Here is a 21,219-nt window from a genome sequence, read left to right on the forward strand (position 1 = left end):
CATTTTGTGCCTGGAAGGCCTTAGAGGATACATCATTTACCAAAACAGGAAGAAATGACTGGTGGAAAAAGCACCAGCATCACCGGGAAACTTATTAAGAACTATCCTCTCAAGTCTAGGGCTGCCATTAGGAAATGCCATTGTAGACCTGGTTCACCGATAGTGGGGTGTGCAGGGTGGGGGCTGTGTCCTAGGACCCTGGGACAGTAGAGGAGGTGGCACTTAAACATCAGAAGCCAGGTGGATGTAATTATGGTAATGAGCAGTGAGTTTAGAGGGGCAAGGTCAGGAGGACTGGCCTGCAGAAGTTCTGGAAAAGGCTAACAACATGGCATTCCTGAAGACAAATTATATGGGCATAGCAGATAATGCTTTTGTCTTTTTTTTTTTTTTTTAATTTTTTTTTTCAACGTTTATTTATTTTTGGGACAGAGAGAGACAGAGCATGAACGGGGGAGGGGCAGAGAGAGAAGGAGACACAGAATCGGAAACAGGCTCCAGGCTCTGAGCCATCAGCCCAGAGCCTGACGCGGGGCTCGAACTCACAGACCGCGAGATCGTGACCTGGCTGAAGTCGGACGCCTAACCGACTGCGCCACCCAGGCGCCCCATGTCTTTTTACTTTTTTACCCATTTTTACTACATGGAGAAACTACTGCCTCATACAAATTCTTCAGTAACTTACTACACATTTGTTAGACTGATCATCCACTGGGTGCTCAGTTCTGTTTCTTCATTTTCTCTCCCATCCCTCTCTCTTTCTCTTCCCTTTTTTGTCATGGGTCAATAGAAATCACTATCTTCAGGTTTACTGATCTATCTTGACCATTGTCCTGATGTCTCCTGATACCATCGAAGAAGGCATTCCTTATTTCTGTTACTATGATTTTTATTTCTAGCATTTTCTTTTAACTTTTCTTATAGTTTGCACTTATCAGTTGAAACTCTTACTATGTATGTAGTCCACCTTTTCCGCTAGACCTTTTAATGTAATCCTAGTTACTTTTAATTCTCTGTTTCAACGTCTTGGTCATTTCTGTGTCATTCTGTTGATGACTTTGTCTCTTGACAGTGGGTTGCTTTTTCCTGCTGTTTGTGTGTCTGGTAACTTTTTATGGGATGTTAAACAGTGTGTGTAAGCTAGTAGAGACAGAGGTACATAGTATTGGGCCTGGAAATGAGCATACCTCTTCTTAGTGTGGGAGGTCCAGTCAGTCTAGTCTGGAGTTGGTCTGAGCTTGGGTTTTCTTGTTGCCATAGCTACCTTCTGTGTACCACTGGCTTCAAATTTCTATTTCCAAATTCAGTATTACCTCTGCATAAGGTGCAGACTGATTTTTCTGGAGGGTTGTTTTGCTGTGTGTGTGTGTGTGTGTGTGTGTGTGTGTGTGTGTGTGTGTGTAATGTTCCTACTTTACTCTAAGCTTTAGGCCTGCCTAGTGTGTCTTGTGCCTCAGAGTGCGTTTCTGTCCATGCTGTTGCTTTTCCCCCATGAATTGACTATTCTTGCTTGTTCTCAGTACTTGTTAGCCTTGGGGAGGGGGGGTGGTGAGAGGAGGGGATGGAGTGAGTTCTGTGGTCCTGGTCCAAACTCCATCTTAGGTCTGGGACAGGGATTTCTTAGATGGTGGTCAATCAGTGACCCTGCTCCTCCCATAATGGTAGGGGACCTTTGGTGGTATGGATCCTTGATTGTTTCCTGTCCCTTTCCTTGGCTGAGAGGATCCTCACCGTGCCCTGTGGGTGAAAAATTTGCCGACGTTCTCACAGCAGTGTTGTTCCTTAAGGAATAACCTGAGGCAGAGAGGCTTGCCTGGGGCTTTATGCTTTCTCTGCTGCAGTGGCAGTCCCCCTCCTCCAGGCCTTGCACCTCTGAGGGAGAGGCTTTTTCTGGTCACCTGCCTGAACCTCCATCTTTTTTTTTTTTTTTTTTTTTTTTTTTACACTTTTTTAAGCACCAAGTGGAGGTCCGTGGGGAAGATCCTGAAGGTGGGTAGGAGCTTCCCCCCCATACCTGTGGCTCCCAGAGGTTCTCATGCTAGCCTTTCATCCTGTAACAGTTCGTTAAAAATTTCAGCTGAATTATGTTTTCTGCTTGTTGGCCAGTCCCTGTCTTACTCCCATACCTACCACAGTGAGCCAGTGCTTACTTTGGGGCAGTTTCCTTAGATTCCAGACTATAGGCATAGCTCAGAGATATTGCGGGTTTGTTTCCAGACAACTGCAATAAAGCAAATATTACAACTAAGTAAGTCACATGAATATTTTGGTATCCTTGCGCATATAAAACTTATGTTTACACTATAGTCTGTTAAGTGTGCAATATTATGTCTAACAAAACAATGTATATACTTGAAAAATACTTTATGGATTAAAAAATGCTAAGCATAATCCAAGCTTTTAGCAAGTTGTAATCTCGCTGGTGGAGGGTCTTGCCTCCATGTCGATGGTGGTTGCCGAAGGTTGGGGTGGCTGTGGCAATTTCTTAAAATAAGACAACAATGCAGTTTGCCACGTGGATCAGCTCTTCCTTTCACGAACTGTTTGTCTGTAGCATGTGTGGCTGTTGGATAGCATTTTACCCACAGTAGAACTTCTTTCAAAATTAGAGTCAATCTTCTCAAACCCTACCATCAACTTAATTTATGTAATATTCTGACTTTTGTTATTTCAATAGTCTTCACAGCATTTTCACAGGGAGTAGATTCCGTCTCAAAAAACCGCTTTCTTTGCTCATCCAGAAGGAGCAACTCCTCATCTGTTAAAGTTTTATCATGAGATTGCAATTCAGTCACGTTCTCAGACTCTACTTCTAATTCTAGTTCTCTTGCTGTTTCCCCCACATCTGCAGTGACTTCCTCCACAGAAGTCTGGAACCCTTCAAAGTCATCCATGAGGATTGGAATCAACTTCTTCCAAACTCCACAAATGTTGATAGTATTTTGACTTCTTCTTTTGAATCATAAATGTTCTTAACAGCATTTAGAATGGTGAATCCTTTCCAGAAGTTTTTCAATTTACTTTGCTCAAATCCATGAGAAGGATCACTATGGCAGCTATGGCCTTATGAAATGTATTTTTTAAGTCAGGAGATTTAAAAGTTGAAATTACTCCTTGATCCATGGGCTGCAGAATGGATGTTGTGTAAACCGGCATGAAAACAACATTAATCCCACTCTACATCTGCATCAAAGCTCTGGGGTAACCAGGTGCATTGTCAATGGGCAGTAATATTTTGAAAGGAATCTTTTTTTCTAAGCAGTAGACCTCAACAGTGGCCTTAAAATACTTGGTCAACCATTTATAAACATATGGTATCATCTAGCTTCGTTGTTCCATTCCTAGAGCCTAGGCAGAGTAGATTTAGCACCATTCCTAAGGACTCTAGGGTTTTTGGAATGCTATTTGAACATTGGCTTCGACTTAAAGTCACCAGCTGCAATAGTCCCTAACAAAAGAGTCAGACTGTCCTTTGAAGCTTTGAAGCCAGGCATTGACTTCTCTCTCGCTGTAAAAGTCCTAGATGGCGTCTTCCTCCAAAATAAGGCTATTTCATCTAGATTAGAAATCTGTTGTTTAGTGTAGCCACCCTCAGTAATGGTCTAGCTAGATCTCCTGGATAATTGCGGCGGCTTCTACATCAGCACTTGCTGCTTCCCCTTGCACGTTGGTGTTACAGAGATCGTGTCTTTCCTTAAACCTCATGAACCAACCTCTGCTAGCTTCAGACGTTTCTTTTGCAGCTTCCTCCTCTCTCAGCCTTCATAGAATTGAAGAGAGTTAGGGCCTTGCTCTGGACTAGGCTTTGGCTTGAGGAAATGTTGTGGCTGGTTTGATGTTGTATCCAGACCACTCAAACTTTCTCCATTTCAGCAATAAAGCTGTTTCGCTTTTTTTTTTCTTTAAATCATTCACGTGTTCACTGGAGTAGCACTTTTAATTTACTTCAATAACTTTTTCTTTGTACTCACAACTTGGCTATTTGGCCTGAGAGCCTAGCCTTCAGCCTGACGCAGCTGTGGACATGCCTTCCTCACTAAGTTTAACCATTTCTGACTTTGGACTTAAAGTGAGAGACCTGTGACTTTTCGTTTGAATAAACATTTAGAGGTCTTCATAGAGTTACTAACTGGCCTAATTTCAACATTGTGTCTCCCAGACCAGGGAGGCCTGAGGAGAGGGAATTGGGGGAATGGCTGGTCACTGGAGCAGTCAGAACACACACATTTATTGATAAGTTTCCTGTCTGCTATGGGCACGGTCCATGGTGCTCCGAAGCAATTATAATAGTAACTTTAAAGATCAGTGATCACAGATCATTATAACAAATGTAATGATAATGAAAATGTTTGAAATAACGCAAGAATTAACAAAATGTGACACAAAAATACTAAGTAAGCAGATACTGTTGGAAAATGGTTCTGATGGACTTGTTCAATGCAAGGTTGCCACAAAGCTTCAGTTGGTGTAAAAAACAAAACAAAAACTCTGCAAAGTACAATAAAATGAGAGGGGCTTATAGTCGGTCACCATACCACCTTGTTTCTCTGGGTTCAGCACAGTAGTTTTATAGATTATCTGTTTTTTCCCCTTTTTCAAAAAAAATATTAAAAAAAATTTTTAACATTTATTTATTCTTGAGAGAGAGGGAGAGCATGAGTAGGGGAGGGGCAGAGAGAGAGAGAGAGGGAGACACAGAATCTGAAGCAGTCTCCAGGCTCTAAGCTATCAGCACAGAGCCTGCTGCAGGGCTCAAACTCACGAACTATGAGATCACGACTTGAGCTGAAGTCAGACACTTAACCAACTGAGCCACCCAGGCATCCCGAAAAAAATATAAAAAAAAAAAAAATTTTTTTTTAACGTTTATTTTTGACAGAGACAGAGCATGAGTGGGGGAGGGACAGAGAGATAGGGAGACACAAAATCCGAAGCAGGATCCAGGCTCTGAGCTGTCAGCACAGAGCCCAATGCGGGATTCGAACTCAGAGACGGTAAGATCATGACCTGAGCTGAAGTCAGACGCTCAACCAACCAAGCCATCCAGGTGCCCCCCCAAAATAGTTTAAGTTTCTTTATTTTTGAGAGAGAACATGCAAGCAGGGTAGAGGCAGAGAAAGGGGGAGAGACAATCCCAAGCAGGCTTCACACTGTTAGTGCAGAGCCAGATGCAGGGCTCGATCCCTGAACTGTGCGAACATGATCTGTAATCAAGAGTTGGATACTGAACGGACTGAGCCACCAGGCACCCCTCTGCTTTTTTTTTGTTTATTTTTGTTTTTGTTAGAGGGGGTATGATGCACCTTCCAGCTTTTTAAATCCCAGGTGAAATCTGCAAGTCCTAGTTAATTTATGAAATAGGCTTTTCTTGTAACTTCAGAGACTGTGCTAATACTTAAATGTTTAGTTAAGTTGGTCATGTGTCTGTGCCTTATGTGGATCAGTTAATATTTAGCATGTCTTAGGAATCTTTAAGATGCTGTGAATTGCTTCTTTAAAAAACTACATGTGGCTATGCATGTGTATTTCTATGTTCAGTTTTATCTTTTTGGAATTCTAGGTGACCAGATAAAAGGTCTCCATAATTGATTCTCTAATTCTTTTATCTTTTTTTCACCTGTACTCACTCCCTCTTAGGTATCTTCCCCTCCCCTATTTTCATGGGAGAGATCTTCCAATTTTTCTATTGAATATTTAATTTGCTATTATTTTTTAAGAGTCCTTTATTTTTCTCTAAATGTTCCCTTTTTTGTAATCTTCATTTCTTGTTTAATAAAGAAATATCTAATTTTTCTGAGGATATGTTCTTTTTAAGGTTTTCTTCATTTTTGAAGTTTTTTTTCCTTACCTCTCTTGATCTTTGTCCTTTGTGCCAGTCAGATCTCAAATCTTGGTTGTAATTGGCTATTAATTCACATTTAAGAGTGATGTTTCTCAAAACTTATAGAGGTCGGTAAGCATGAGTAGGACTTGCTGACTTTCGTTGTAGGGTGAACTTTGTTGAATTTGTATAGTAGACTGTGGTGTGTTTTCATATGAGTGTATATAACACATACTGACCTCAGTGCCTCAGCTTTCCCATTTTTAAAAAGAGGGGTTATAATAGTACCTGCCACACAGGATTTTTGTGAAAATTTAAATGAGTTAATGAAACTCTTGGAACAGTGTCTGATACGTTGTAAATGTTAATTAAATATTAGGTATTGGTATGTAATTTTTTTAGAAATAACTTTTTAAATATCAAATCTAGCCTTAAATTTGCTCTTGATTTATTATGATCTTAGGAAATCATGCATCATTTTTCAGATGCACAGCTGCTGATATTTTCCAATAAAAATTTGGATTTGAAGGAATACTTTATTTGCCTAAGTTTGGGGAATTGTATTTCCACATGTATGGCTATTGGATAATTAAAGCTTACTATTTTAAGTCACTAGCTTTTAAAAAATATAACCTTTTAAAACAGTTGAGGTATAATTGGGGCATCTCGCTGGCTCAGTTGGTGGAGCATGCAACTCTTGATCTTGGGGTTGTGAGTTCAAGCCCCATAATCTTTAAAAGAAAATTGAGGTATAATTAATTTGTAACATTAATTTCAGGTATATAACATAAGGATTCAATATTTGTATATGTTGCAAAATGATCACGGTAAGTATAGTTAACATCCATCACTGTAAATAGATTTTTCTTGTGAGAACTTTTCAGATCTACTCTTAACAACTTTTGAATATGTAGTACAGTATTAACTATAGTCCCTGTGCTGTGCATTATATCCTCATGATTTATTTGCTTTATAACTGGAAGTTTGTACCTTTTGATATGCTTTACTCATTTTGTCTACCCCTCCACCCCCTGCATCTGGCAGCCATCAGTCTGTTCTATCTTTGAGTTTGGTTTTTTGTTTTAGATTCCTGTAAGGAAAATCATATAGTATTTGTTTTTTTCTATGACTTATTCACTTAGCATAATGTCCTTGCAGTCCATCGATGTTGTTGCAAATGGCAACATATTCCTCCTTTTTATGGCTGAATAATACTCCATTGTATATGTATACCGCCATTTCTTTATTCCATTCACCCATTGATGGACATTGAGGTTGTTTCCGTACCTTGGCTATAGTGAATAATACTGAAGCGAACATAGGTGTGCTGGTATCTTTTTGGGTTAGTATTTTTGTTTTCTGTAGATAAATACCTAGAAGTGAGATTGCCCAGTCGTATATTCTATTTTTAATTTTTTGAGGAACCTCCATACTGTTTTCCATAGTTGCACCCATTCACATTCCCACTAACAGTGCACAGGGGTGGAAATCCTTTTTTTTTCTTTTTCTTTCCACATCCTCACCAACACGTGTTTTGATAACCACCATTCTCACAGGTATGAGGTGGTAACTCATTGTGGTTTTGATTTGTGTTCCCTGATGATTAGTGATGTATAGCATCTTTTCATATGTGTCAGCCATCTGTATGCCTTCTTCCAAAAAATGTCCATTTGGATCCTCTGCTCATCTTTTAATTGGATTGTTTTTCTGCTGTTGAGTTGAAGGAATTCTTTGTGTATTTTGGATATTAACCCCTTATCAGACATACAATTTGCAAATATTTTCTCCCATTCAGTTGGTTGCCTTTTTTTTTCTGTAAGATTTTTTAATGTTTATTTATTTTAGAGAGAAAGTGAGCAAGGGCAGAGAGAGAGGGGGACAGAGAATCTGAAGTGGGCTCTGTGCTGACAGCAGAGAGCCTGAAGTGGGGCTGAGACTCAGGAACCCTGAGATCATGACCTGAGCTGAAGTTGGATGCCTAACCGACTGAGAGGCCACCCAGATGCCTCAGTTGGTTGCCTTTTCATTTTGCCGATCATTTCTTTTGCTCTGCAGAAGTCTTTTAGTTTGATATAGTCCCACTTACTTTTTACTTTCATTTTTTAATTTTTTGCTTTTGTTACCTTTAGTCATCACCAAGACACATGTTAAGGTGTGTACTGCCTACATTTCCTTCCCTGGTCTTGGGTTCAAATCTTTAATCCATGTAGAGTTACTTCTTGTGTATGGTGTCAGATAGTGGTCCAATTTCATTCTTTTGCATGCGACTATCCAATTTTTCCAGCACCATTTGTTGAAGAGACTGTCCTTTCCCCATTGTATGTTCTTGGCTCTTTTGTTGTAAATTAATTGGCCATATATGCATGGTATGTTTTTTATAGCTATATTTTAAATGTTTTAACACATTTCCCTGCTTTCTCTAATACAATGTGTCAATATAGTGAGCCCCCCGCAAAGTATTCTGATATTTCCCTTAGAATTGTATTGAAGTTACAACTCATTGTTGAAGTAGTTTTCTTGAACCTCTCCTAAATTCTAAGAGTTCAGTGATCATAATTTGTAGAAATTATTTCTTTTTTCTAACTTTGAAACCTGAAGACTGCATTAAGAGATTGCTTTACAAGAAGTAAAATTTTCACGGGCACTTGGGTGGCTTAGTCGGTTGAGCATCCGACTTCGGCTCAGGTCATGATCTCACGGTTTGTGAGTTCGAGCCCCGCGTCGGGCTCTGTGCTGACAGTTCAGAGCCTGGAGCCTGTTTCAGATTCTGTGCCTCCCTCTCTCTCTCTGCTCCTCCCCCGCTCGTGCGCGCGTGCTCTCTCTTTCTCAAAAATAAACATTAAAAAAAAGGCAGTAAAATTTTCATGTGGAATTTCTGCTAAAAGTAGATTAATTTTAAAAAATCAACATGGGAATGGTCATAACATCATAATAACCCAAAGGTGGATGCAACCCAGATGTTCATTAACTAATGAATAGATAAACAAAATGTGGTGCATCCATACTGTTAGAATGTTAGGCAGCTATACCAAGGAACGAAGTACTGACATATGCTGAAACACAAAGAAACCTTGGATACGTGCTGAGTGAAAGAAGCCATACACAAAAAGCCACTGCATATTGGATAATTCCATTTATAGAAATATTCAGAATAGGCAAATCCATAGACAGAAGGTAGATTAGTGGTTGCCAGGGGTGTAGGGGAAGGAGGATTGGGGAGTGGTTAATGGGTAAGATTTCTTTTTGAGGTAATGAAATGTTCTGAAATTAGATAGTGACGGTTGTGCACAACTCTGTGAATATACTAAAAGCCACAGAACTGCGATTTAAAAGGGTGAAATTTATGGTATGCGACTTATGTCCTAAAGCTATTATTAAAAAACAATCTGGGTATGGGCATTTTTCTCTAAGTGTCTTATCTGAGATGAATTCTATTATGGTAGCAGAGTAATGGTACAGTAAGGGAATGACAATTTACTAAGCAGAGTGGATTAGGGCAGTTTAGGGGCACGATTTACAGTTGTGTTAATTTTGTTTTGCTGTAATCTTTGTTGTGTACTACTAGGCCGAATGTACTATGTGACACCCATTAAAAAAAAAAAAAAAAAGAAAGGTATCAGGCTCAAAGTTAATACTTTACTCCGCCTTCTTGGTAGTTAGTTGTTTGACAAATTGGTCAAAATGCTGTCTTGACCAGGAATATTTTAAGCAAAATATATTTATTTAGGAATAAATATTAAATGAGTAGCCGTTTTGCGTGGAGGGGATATAACAATGAACAAAGCGGACAAACTTCATAGGGGAGAACAGACAGTAGGTACAGGAAGTTAACACGCTATGAAAATAATTCAAACTGGGCAAAGGGAAAGGAGTTAGGGGGTGGGCACATGCTACTTGAGATTGGGTGGGAAGGAAACCTTTGCGCAAGATGCATGTTTTCTGAATTTTAAAAAATATTTAAATGTGTCTACTCTTTTTCAGCTTCCTTAGCACCTGGTTATTTTGACTCTTTGTAGTAGAGATCCTGGCTCTACCCATGCACTGAATGTTTTCTTCAAGGTCATCAGTGTCAGTGGTTTACTGTTTTTAAGATTTTCTGTTCTCACATTTTTCTGTACCTATGTTTCTGTACCTAACAAAGCTGATCACTTCTGGGAGGAGAGACTCTTCTTGTAGCATATTTGGTTGCTTTGATGGTTCCTATTGTTTTTTTCTTTACCCTTTATTATAGGTGCTTCTCTGATTTTTTTTTTTTTTAACCACTCTTCCCTTTTCCCTTGAAACTTTCCCCATAATGAAAGCCACGTCCTCTTATGGCTTCATTATTTTTCCTGGGGGATTATTTAGAAATACGTGTTTGGACCTCCTGCTTCTCTCCAGGCATACAGGTCCTCTGTTGGGCTGCATGTTGGACGTCCTTACCTGCCCTCAGGAATCTTGAAACTTCACGCTTCTAAAGTGGGACTCCTCCTCCTCTACATCTGCTCCTTTTGCAGTATTTGAGTTGGTTGTTGAAATATGTTTTACTTTAAATCCTCCTTCTTACTGTCTCCACTTGAGAACAAACTCCTTGCTCTTTACCTGGACTGCTCTGTCTCCCCAATTACTTTTCTAATTTTGAAATCTCTTAATTCCACCCTGTGCGGGGGATGCCTGGTCAGTATGCTAATGTCAGCTCTGATTTTGGGATCCCTTTGTTATTCATTATCTAAGTTTGTTTTCTCTGATTCGTGGAGAGTCTTGCATAATGTTGAAAGCTTACGCGTGTGAAGTGAATAACAAGAGTGGAGAGCCACATATTCAGCTGGTGACAAGTGACTGTAAGGGAGAAGTGGATGGAGCTGGGGACTTTTGTAAAGCACCACTGACTACTCAGGACTAGATTAGGAATTCCAGGTCCTGGGAGGTGAAAAGGAAGATAATGACTCATTGTTTGGTGTCTGGGCAAAGTGGTTAAGAAGGCAGGATGGTCTTTAATTTTGGCATAGAGAAACACAGTTAGGCTTACTTTATTCTGAACATAGGAACAATGATCCTGCAACAGACTCTTAAAGAAAATTAAAACCTCTTCTACTCACTGAGGCATTAAAAATAGGCACTGACCTACCTGTCGGGTAGGTAGTCTAATTCATGTCCCTGGATTAGAAGTCCAACCACTAGTCTCTTAAGGTGCCTTCTTTTTTCAAATTATGATTCAGCGAACAACAACCTTTTCTGATACTGCTCCTGCCTAAGCGCTTATATTCCTCACCTGGAGGGCTTCTTAAAAGACAGGTTGCTGGGGGCCCCATGCCCATCATTTCTGATTCATTGGGTCTGAGATGGGGCCTGAGAACTTGCATTTCTGTAGATTTCATGGGGGTCACTGATCCTGCTGTGGAAGCAAATTCTGGGAACTTTTGCTCTAAATCTTTTTCACACAGCGGTCCACTGATTTTTCCAACTTGTAATCTGATATTCTTCTGAAACCTTCCACATGTATCCCTTTACCTTTCAGACAACCTGAGCTCCCTATAATTGCATATAGCAACTCCACACTCCACATTGCCCTGTTTGCTCCCTATGCCCTTTTCCTCATTATTGAAGCACATTCTTTTCTCTTAACAGAGGTATTTCTCTGTACCTTTGCTCATCCCATTTCCTCTGCCCATTCTCCATAGTCTGTCCCTTTGGGGATTTAGATCATTCAAGTTCCACATTAATTGTTATAGCCTTCCTAAAGATCATATCAGGCTAATCACTTGAACTCTGTGCAGTTGCAAAAATGGTGTAAGGCAATTAGGTGAGCTATTAAATAGGTTGAGAAATAACATTCCTTAACTCAAGTGTGCCAGTGTGGTACCAGGCTTGAATAACTCTAATCATTTTTTAAGCAATTTTGCGATCTGTTTCATACACTGAACAATTCAGCCATCTAAAGTACACAATTCAGTGACTCAACTATGTTAACAGACCGTCAACACAGTTTTAGAACATTTTCATCACTCCAAAAAGAAGCCACATACTCCTCTAACTCCCTGTTCCCTCTTCCCCTCCTCCCCAGGCAATTACTCATCTATCTCTATGGATTTGCCTGTTCTGGAATCTAATATAAATGGAATCGTGTAATACGTGGTCTTCTGTGACTGGCTTCTTTTAGTTTAATATTTTCATGGTTCATCCATGACATGGCATATGTTAGTACTTCATTCTTTTTTCTTGACAAATAATGTTCCATTGTGTGGACATTTTATTTATCCATTTATCAACTGATGGGCATTTGGGTTGTTTTCACTTTTCAGGTGTTATGAATAATGCTGCTTTGAACATTTATGTGTAAGATTTTATCATTCAGTTCATTTCTCTTGGGTGTATACCTAAGAAGTGGAATTGCTGCATCCTATAGCATCTTTACGTTTAGTATTTTGCAGAGCTGTCAAACTGTTTACCAAAGCATCTGCACCATTTTACATTCCCACTAGCATTGTATGAAGGTTCCAGTTTCTCCACATCCTCGCCAACACTTGTCATTCTTCTTAATTTTAGGCATTATAATGGTTGTCAAATATCACCTCATTTGTTTTTGATTTCCATGTCTGTAATGCAAATGTTCAGCATCTATTTGTGTACTTCTCAGCCATTCTTTGGAGAACAGTCGGTTGTAGTCCTGTGCCCGTTTATTTAAAATATATATATTTTTATTTTGAGGTCTTAAATTTGAGCACCTTCAGGTTCACAGCAAAATTCATGGAGTAAGATAGGGATTTCTTACATGTGCCCTGTCTCCACTCATGCATAGCCTCCTCCCCCATTATCATTTTCCACCAGAGTGGTCCATTTGTTACAATTGCTGAACCTGTATTGACCTATCAGAAACCCCCCCTCCCCCAGTCCATAGTTTATCTTAGGGTTCAATCTTCTATGTTCTTTGGGTTAGGACAAAGGTATAATAATATGTATCTACCATTATAATAGCATCATACAGAGTATTTTCACTGTCTCTGCGCTCTGCCTATTTATTCCTCTCCCTACTCCAGCCCTGGGCAACTACTGATAATTTTACTGTCTCCATAGTTTTGCTTTTTCCAGAGTGGTGTGTAGTTGGAATCATATAGCTTGTAGCTTTTTCAGATTTTTTGCCCATTTTTAAGTTGGATTGTTTGGGGGTTTTTGTTGAGTTTTAGGAGTTACTTACATATTCTGGATATAACTTTATCAGACACATGATTTGCAAGTATTTTCTCCTATTCTCTGGGTTGCCTTTTCCCTCTCTTGATATGCCCTTTGACGTTCAAAGTTTTAAATTTTGATGTGGTCCAGTTTCCTTTTTGCCTGTGCTTTGTGTGTCATAGCCAAAATTCATTGCTATATCCAGTGTCTTGGAGTTTTTCTGCTATGTTTCCTTCTAAGATCTTTATTGTTTTAGATCTCACACTTAGGTCTTTGATCCATTTTGATTTAATTTTTGTGTATGGTGTAGGGTACAGATCCAACTCTACTTTGTTTGTTTTGTTCTCCATGTGGGTATCCAGTTTTCCCACTGTTTGTTGGAATTTTCCCCTTAGAATGGTTTTGGCACCCTTGTTGGAGATCATTTGAGCATATATGTGAAAGTTTATTTCTGGACTCTCTATCCTCTTCCATTGGTCTATAGGTCTGTCTTTATGCCGTTACCACAGTTTTGATTACTGTAGCTTTAAGGTAAATTTTGAAATCAGGCAGTGTGAGATCTCTTACTTTTTTTCCCCAGTACTATTTGTTCAGGGTCCATTGAGATTCCATATGATTTGTAGGGTGGGATTTTCTATTTTTGGGAAAAGCATCCTTGGGATTTGATAGGTATTCCAGTGAATCTATAAATTGCTTTGGGTGGTATTCACATCTTATTATTAAGTCTTAAGCCTAACTATCTGTGAACATTAGAGGTCTTCCCTTTTTGTCATTTTTAATTTCTTTCAGCCATGTTTTAAAGTTTTACTGTACAAGTCTTTTGCCTCCGTGATTGAGTTTATTGCTAAGTATTTTATTTCCTTTGATGCTATTGTAAATGGAATTAAAAAGTTTTGCTTAGTTTTGTTTTCTGATTCTTCATTTTGTCTTTGCCCATTTTTAAAGTAAGTTATTTATCTTTTTATTGAGTTAAAGTTCTTTATTCTGGATATGTCTCTTATCTGATGCATGACTTGTAAATATTTTCTGTCATTCTGTGGGTTGTTTTACTTTCTTTAGTCATATGAAAACACTTCTCCCAAAATGCTGCCTTTAAGGTGACAGGAAATTCTAAGATTTTATTAGAATTCACTTTATTAAAATATTAACCATTTTTCTATTTTAAATGTCATAATATATTTTCTAGAATAATATTCAGCTGTGAAAAGTCTTTTAGATCATTATATAGATACTATGTAATATCCTGGAAAATACATGATATATTAAGTGAAAGGAGTTATAACATAAGCAACTTTAAAAGTTGTGTTTAAAAAAAAAAAAAAAACTGACTCATGCATAGGAAAAAGGATTAGAAAGAAATACACCAGAATGTTTATAGTGGTCATAGACTAGGACAATGAGTATTGTGTTTTCTACTTACTGTGTTTTTTAGGTTGTATTTAAGCATTTCTTAGTAAATAAAAAAAAAAAAAGATTTTTTTTTGGAAAGTACATGGGAAATTTTTTGGTCCAAAGGAAAAATGTAACTCATGGGAAAACATAACACATGATGACACAAGATATTCTTTCATATGTATCTGTGCATGCAATCAACCTGGCAGTTAGAATAGCATTGTATTTCATGCTGTCCTAGTGTTACCACATCCACCAGTACCCCTGGGTACTAACATTGAACATCAGATCTCTAGCATTCTCCTGCAAATCTGCATTCTTCATTTCTGCTGCCCTGTTAAGTTGTAAAACTGAACTGAACCAGTGATGCTGGACTTCTATACATTGCTGGTTAGTCTGAAATTTGTCAGAGCAGTTAACTGCTTAGAGTAAATATGAATGATATAGTTAATTATTCATTGTTGAATATTTATTTTAGGAGAGTGTTTGCTTCATTACAAACCATGCCTTTGGCAGTGTATCCTATCAGTCTGTATCACTTTAAGAGTCACATGTTCTACCTAGTGTCAGGTGCCCCTACCTACTGCCTACAGCCAGGTGCCCCTAGTCTGTATCACTTTAGAAGATGAGGGTCTATGTATTATACATCTCACATTTTTTCTTTAAATCTAGGTCTGTTGGGGAAATTTTTTTTCAACAGGTGTTGTAGGAATAACGTTAAATGAATGTTTTATCCGCTGCAATTTCAGTAATGGCTTTGCTAACTTATACATTTGGTTTAATCACGTGAATCAGTTTGGTAAAACAATCCGATAATTTACTTAAAAATCAATTATAGAAGTTTGTGTTAATTGTGGATTGGCAATTGTCTGGGTAATCATCAGTTATTACAGTTAGCTAAATTGTACGGTTGACCTTTTGAACAACACGGGATGGGGCACTGAGCCCTGCACAACTGAAAATTTACATGTACCTTTGACTCCCCCAAAACTTCTAATAGCGCACTGCTGACTGGAAGCCCTACCAATAACATAAACATTAATCAACACATATTTTGTATGTTATATGTACTATAGACTCTATTCTTAGAAAAAAGTAAGTTAGAGAAAAAATACTAAGAAAATGTAAGGAAGAGAAAATATATTTACAATAATGTGCTGTATTTATTTTTTAAATCTGCATGTAAGTGGACCTGCCCTGTTCAAACCTGTGTCATTCAAGAGTTGGCTCTATTCAACTTACTGTACTTAGTATTCACTTATTGTAGATACAACTGATGTAATACACAGATTCCTATGGTTCTTGTTTCTATTATAGAAACTTGGTAGTAATTACTAATTTGGAAAAGGGTTATAATAAAGTCTTAGTTTAATAACTAAAAACAATTTTTCTGCTTTTTTAGGAGCTGGTAATGCTTCTTTTAGAATATAATGCAGATACTACTGTTGTTAATGGGAGTGGACAGACTGCAAAAGAAGTCACTTATGACAAAGAAATCAGGAACATGCTTGAAGGTAAATATTATGGATCTTAAACAGTAATGACTTTAATGATAGCCAAGGTTCAGACTATAAGTAGAAGAAGCTTCTGGGATGCCAGAATAGACTACACTGCGCTTATGCTCTAAAGAGAATGCAACCTTGGAGTCCCTGATTAGACACAAAATTATTTGAGTTTTCCTCACAGCTTTAAAACTTAAACAGGTTGGTAAAACTTGCCATAATGTTGTATGATCAAATCTGCAACAGAATGGAAAGTAGAAAGTGAGAGACATGAAGAATGTGGCTGGTAGGCTGCAGAAACATCATAACAAAGGATACAGAAGTGGAGGACAGTGAAGCTGTGAGAGGTGCAGCTGGTGGGAGTCGTTTGATGCTGGCCTGCTCCATTGTCCTGAGGACTGCATTGTAGCACAACGGCTGACAGTAATTTCCTGAAGGATCAGCATCGTCGTTAGAAACTCCAGATATTAAATTATGTTAAAGAAGATACGACTCTGCAATAACTCAGAGCAATTTCTCTAAAATAGAATAAAACAAACATATTTTGATTCTTACATTGGGAAACTCTCATGCATTAAGATTATCCTCTGAGTGGCCAGGGCTTTACTATAATAATTTTTTGGTAGTATTTCTATGCTAGAGAAGAGAAGATTTCTTAATTTCTACTCTGTAGTAGAAAGCACATATCCTGTGTTTCTTTGTTTTGCAATTCAGGGAAAGGTAAGATAATTCAGTATTTAAAGGGTATTTCTTAATTATTAGTATGTTTAGCTATGTAAAAACCAGTATCTTTTTTTCTATTTTCCAGTTGTCCTTGAAAACTAAAATTTTCTCTTGTTTTCTAGTTAGAAAATAATGTCAGCCTATCAACCATACTCCTTCTCATGTCTACTACCTTTCTACTTTTAATTTTTTTGAAGATTTGATCATACAATATTATGGCAAATTTGACAAATCTGCTTAAGTTTTAAGTTTTGTCAGACATCCTTAGGTCACTGTCTTAACTCTTGCCTTAAAAATAAAACCCTTTGATTTAAAATGAACAGGCATATCAACTAAACATCTTCTCTAAAGAAGATTTTTTTGGGAGATTGCACATATTAGATGTGATCCCTGCCCTTTAATATATTGTGATCTAACTGGGAGGCTGAGGTGTCCTGTCCTTGACCATATCCTATCCGTTTTTTAATTTATTTTTAAAGTAATCTGTACACCCAACATGGGGCTCAAACTCATGACCCTGAGATCAATAGTCACATGCTCTACCAACTGAGCCAGCCAGGTGCCCTTGTTCTGTTATTTTAATTGTAACAAAATGAGAACCTGGAACTGAGGCTCACCTGACAGAGTGGATTTGTTAGTTTAGCCTGACAAGTTGACATTTAGTGGGGCCAATCATGAAGACATGTTCTACTACCTCCCCCAAACTCCAATGCACTAAGGACAAGGGCTCCATTGACTTATAGTTTGTCAGCTAATAAGGTGCTATCCTGGGAAATGGAAGGAGAAAGTTATTTGACTCTGCTCTGATGAGATCACCTTAGCCAGATATAATTTGTGGATAGCGCCTTAAGTGGCTCAGACTTCAGGGAGTGCATCTAGTAGCCCCCCAAGACTATAGGTAGAACAGAAACCACATCATGGGGTAGGGCACTAGAGACAGGAAGAGTTTCACCCCAGAAGCACAGATCTCAGGGGTCACAACAAAATTTTACTCAAGCATCTAAAGAAGTGTTATATTGTAATCTTATTTGTGCTAGAACAGAGCCAGTTGTTGGTCCAGTTGATGGAGTGCCAGGGGTTCATCTTTGGGTCCTGTGTATTGTAATAATGGCTTGGGTTGCACTTTAAGGTGTAGGGAGTTCACATGATTGGAGTTACCTGGAAAGAGGTTAGACTACTATGGGTCAGGCACTAGAGAGGAATACCTTCTTCTACATACCATTTGTCTTTCATTTTATTTTGAGAAATTTCTAACCTACAGGGAAGTTTCAATTATAGTGCAATGAAAACTTGTATGTCCTTCACTTAGATTCAGTAGTCATTAACATTTTGCCACATCTGGTGTATCCTTTTATATATTAATGTTCCTTAACATTTTTTGTAGAACTATTTGGGAGTAACTTCTAGAAAGTGGTACTTCTAAATATTTCAGTATGTATCCCTTAAGAACAAGGATATCTTCTTACATAATCACAATGTAACTACCAATTTCCAAAAATTTATCACTAATATAATATAGTTTATATTCAGATTTTGTCAATTGCCCAAATAATGTCCTTTGTAGAATTTTTCCCCCAATTCAGAATCCAATCCAGAATCTCTCATTGTGTTGACAGATTGCTTTAGTCTCCTTTATCTGGAATAAGTCCGTAGCCTTTGTTTGTCATGATCTTGACCTTTTTGAAGAGGAAGGAAATTATAGAATTATTTGTAGAATGTCTCAGTTTGGGTTTTTTTTTTTTTAATCTTTTCATATATTTTAGATTCAGGATCTGCTTTTTGGCAGGAATGGTGAGGTTGTATCCTTTACCAGTGCATCACACATTAGGAAGAAACATTGTTTATTTTCTTCTATTACTGGTAATGTTATCTCTGATAACCCAGTGCTCCACTGTAGAGATACCCCCTCCCTTTGTAAGTACTAATCTATGGGGAGAAAAATTCAAATTTCCTGTTTACCATTAATCTTTTAATAACTGATTTCAGCATTAATGATTCTCGTCCTGAATCACTTCTTACTATGGAGATTGCAAAATGGTGATTTTTCTGTTGTCAGTGAAGGACATTTGCCAGGTTCTTACCTCCATTTCAAGTGTATTGCTATTTAACCTGCCCTGTGCATATACATAAGAGTGTTGTTAGGAGGGAGTTAAACTTCATGATCTCTGCACTCCCTATTAACTCGGGATGCAGATTCAAACGAAAGATAGATAATTAGTTTGTCATATTAAAATTAAAATTTAGGGATGCCTGGGTGACTCAGGCAGTTAAGCATCCGACTCTTGGTTTCTGCTCGGATCATGATCTCATGGTTAGTGAGATTGAGCCCTGCGTTGAGCTCTATGTGGAGAGCACAGAGCCTGCTTGGGATTCTCTCTCTCCCTGTCTCTGCCCCTCCCTTGCTTGCACATGTGCTTGCTCGCTCTCTCTCAAAAATAAACTTACTTAAAAAATAAAATTGAATTAAAATTTATAGGACAAATGAATTTTTTGAATGGAATATTTCCTTTGAAAACATTTATTGAGGTATAAAATATATGGATAAAAGCATACATAATTAATGTACAGCTCACTATTTTCACAAACAGAACACATCAATGTAAGCAACAGATCAAGGAACAGAATGTTACCAGCACTCTGGAAGCCTCATCTCCCCAGCTGGAATTTTTCCTTTTCATTGGCTGCGTCAATAATCTTTCAGTGTCTTTAATGAACAGAGGACAGGAATATATGCAGTGTTTGCAACTCCAAAACCCCATTTTCCTTCATTTATGAATCTAGGCAATCTAAAAAGAAACATTAGGGTACCCTTTACCTCTTTTCCATGAAGTCTAGAACCAACATGATTAAGCATTGTTTGATTATTTAGTAAATATTTATTGACCAAATACACGTCGTGCCAGACACTGTCATAAATGGCTAGGATACACAGAAGAGTAAGAACAGTACCTGACTGCTAGCGATAACTTACAGCTCTGGGTAACACATGCAGGAGTAGAAGTACATACAAGAGGGATAGGAATGTGACTGTTCTCAGAGCTCATGGTGCAGTAGCCCCAGGACCAGTAAGAGGAAACACTGAAGAGTGTGAATCGCAGCAAAAGAAGCAGCCATTGAGAGCTTATGCAGAGGCTTGGGTGCCTTCCTTTGAGGTGAGGAGGGAGTCTGGGTGTGGAAATAGAAATGTGAGAATAGAAGATGATGGTATGTTAGGACTGTCAATCTTTTCTTAAAGCTAAACCAGTTCTAGCTATGGCTGTATCCACGATCGCATTCATAGTGTTTCCCCAGTCACTTGGCTCCCCAACCTGCTTTTAAGTCCGTGACCTTACTTCAGCCAGGAAGACCTGAGAAAACCTTTTATAGTTTCTCCCTTGCAGCCTTTGCAAAGGATATTATGCACATGTTTTAAGTGAGGTTACTGAGCCTTCCTGTGAAATTGTTTTTTTTAAGCCAGAACAGAATTCAAATCTAGCAAAAAGAGACCTTATTGCATATTGCAGTTTCTTAAATCAAATTGCCTGTTCTCTTTCTGTGCAAGTGTGATTTAAGAAGCAGGATAGAATAGTGGTAAGAGCATGGTCTCTGGAACCAGCCTGCACAAGTTCAGATCCCAGCTCCTCCATTTCCTAGCTGTGTGACCTTAGTTTAATTCCTTAACCTCTTAGTGCCTCAGTCTCTTCATCTGTACAATCAGAATAATAGTAACACCTACTTCATAGCATAGTTATGAGGATTTAATGAGCTAATATATTTTTTTCAAAATTTAATATTGAAGTATAGATGACCTACCGTGTTTTGTTAGTTTCAGGTATGTAACAAAGTGATTTGATTTTTATGTTTTATGCAGTGTTCACCGTGGTAAGTGTAGTTACCTGTCAGCATGCAGTATTACTAAAATACTGGCCTCATCCTGTATGCTGTATTTTTTCCATCTCTGGGACTTATTTATTTTATAACTGGAAGTTATTTTTAAAGTGCTTTGAATAGTACTTGGCATATACTAGGTGCTATAGAATTTGTTAAAGTAAGTCTTCTATTAGGTGGAAGTATATACGTATGTATAGATCTACTTACATGGTTTGTACATCTTCTACCAGTGCTGTTTCTTATTGTTATTTTTAACAGATTCTAAGGTTCTAGAAGGTGTGAGTGCTACTCTCCAATTTATCAAGGCAGATGTGTAATAGTATTTCAGCATGCAAAAGTAATTCATAATTATCTGTGATGGGTGTTATAGTAAGATACTTAGACTTCTGAATTGAAAACATAAATTCATATGAACCTAAAAGGAGTTGAACTCCCTTATCTGAAACTCAAGGCAGTGAGAATAACAATAAGTCTTTAACTATATTTGAATTATAATTCAAAATATTGTGACTTTTTCCCCACAGTCACTTTATTCATACATCCTGTTAATGATGTTGCTAATAGGATTCTGACTAGAAGTAGAGTAACATATACTTTCCTTTTGCAGCTGTAGAAAGGACTCAACAAAGAAAGCTTGAAGAAGAACTTTTAGCAGCAGCGAGAGAAGGCAGAACAGCAGAACTCCTAGCTCTGGTAAAACAACATGTCTTAGTTCTTTACCCTTCAGGAAAATTGTAACTTTACGTTAACACTTCATAATGT

General features: G+C 38.0%; 1 protein-coding gene and 1 non-coding gene across 4 annotated transcripts in view; one reads left to right on the forward strand and one right to left on the reverse strand.

The window, feature by feature from the left end:
• Positions 1-21,219, forward strand: part of OSBPL1A (oxysterol binding protein like 1A) — a 246,521-nt gene that overhangs the window by 38,084 nt on the left and 187,218 nt on the right. For all 3 annotated transcript variants that reach the window (XM_047086888.1, XM_047086890.1, XM_047086889.1), the window contains 2 exons: positions 15,765-15,876; positions 21,065-21,150. In XM_047086888.1, the coding sequence (XP_046942844.1) occupies positions 15,765-15,876; positions 21,065-21,150 (198 nt within the window). The remainder of the gene's footprint in view (positions 1-15,764; positions 15,877-21,064; positions 21,151-21,219) is intronic.
• On the reverse strand, positions 17,076-17,148 carry TRNAN-AUU (transfer RNA asparagine (anticodon AUU)). The gene has a single exon. It is a non-coding gene; the product is annotated as a tRNA-Asn (tRNA).

The sequence above is a fragment of the Lynx rufus genome, unplaced genomic scaffold (genome assembly GCF_022079265.1).
Source record: "Lynx rufus isolate CCGP_SWC_20201006 ecotype Redwood Valley unplaced genomic scaffold, mLynRuf1.p SCAF_22, whole genome shotgun sequence".
Classification (NCBI taxonomy): domain Eukaryota; kingdom Metazoa; phylum Chordata; class Mammalia; order Carnivora; family Felidae; genus Lynx; species Lynx rufus.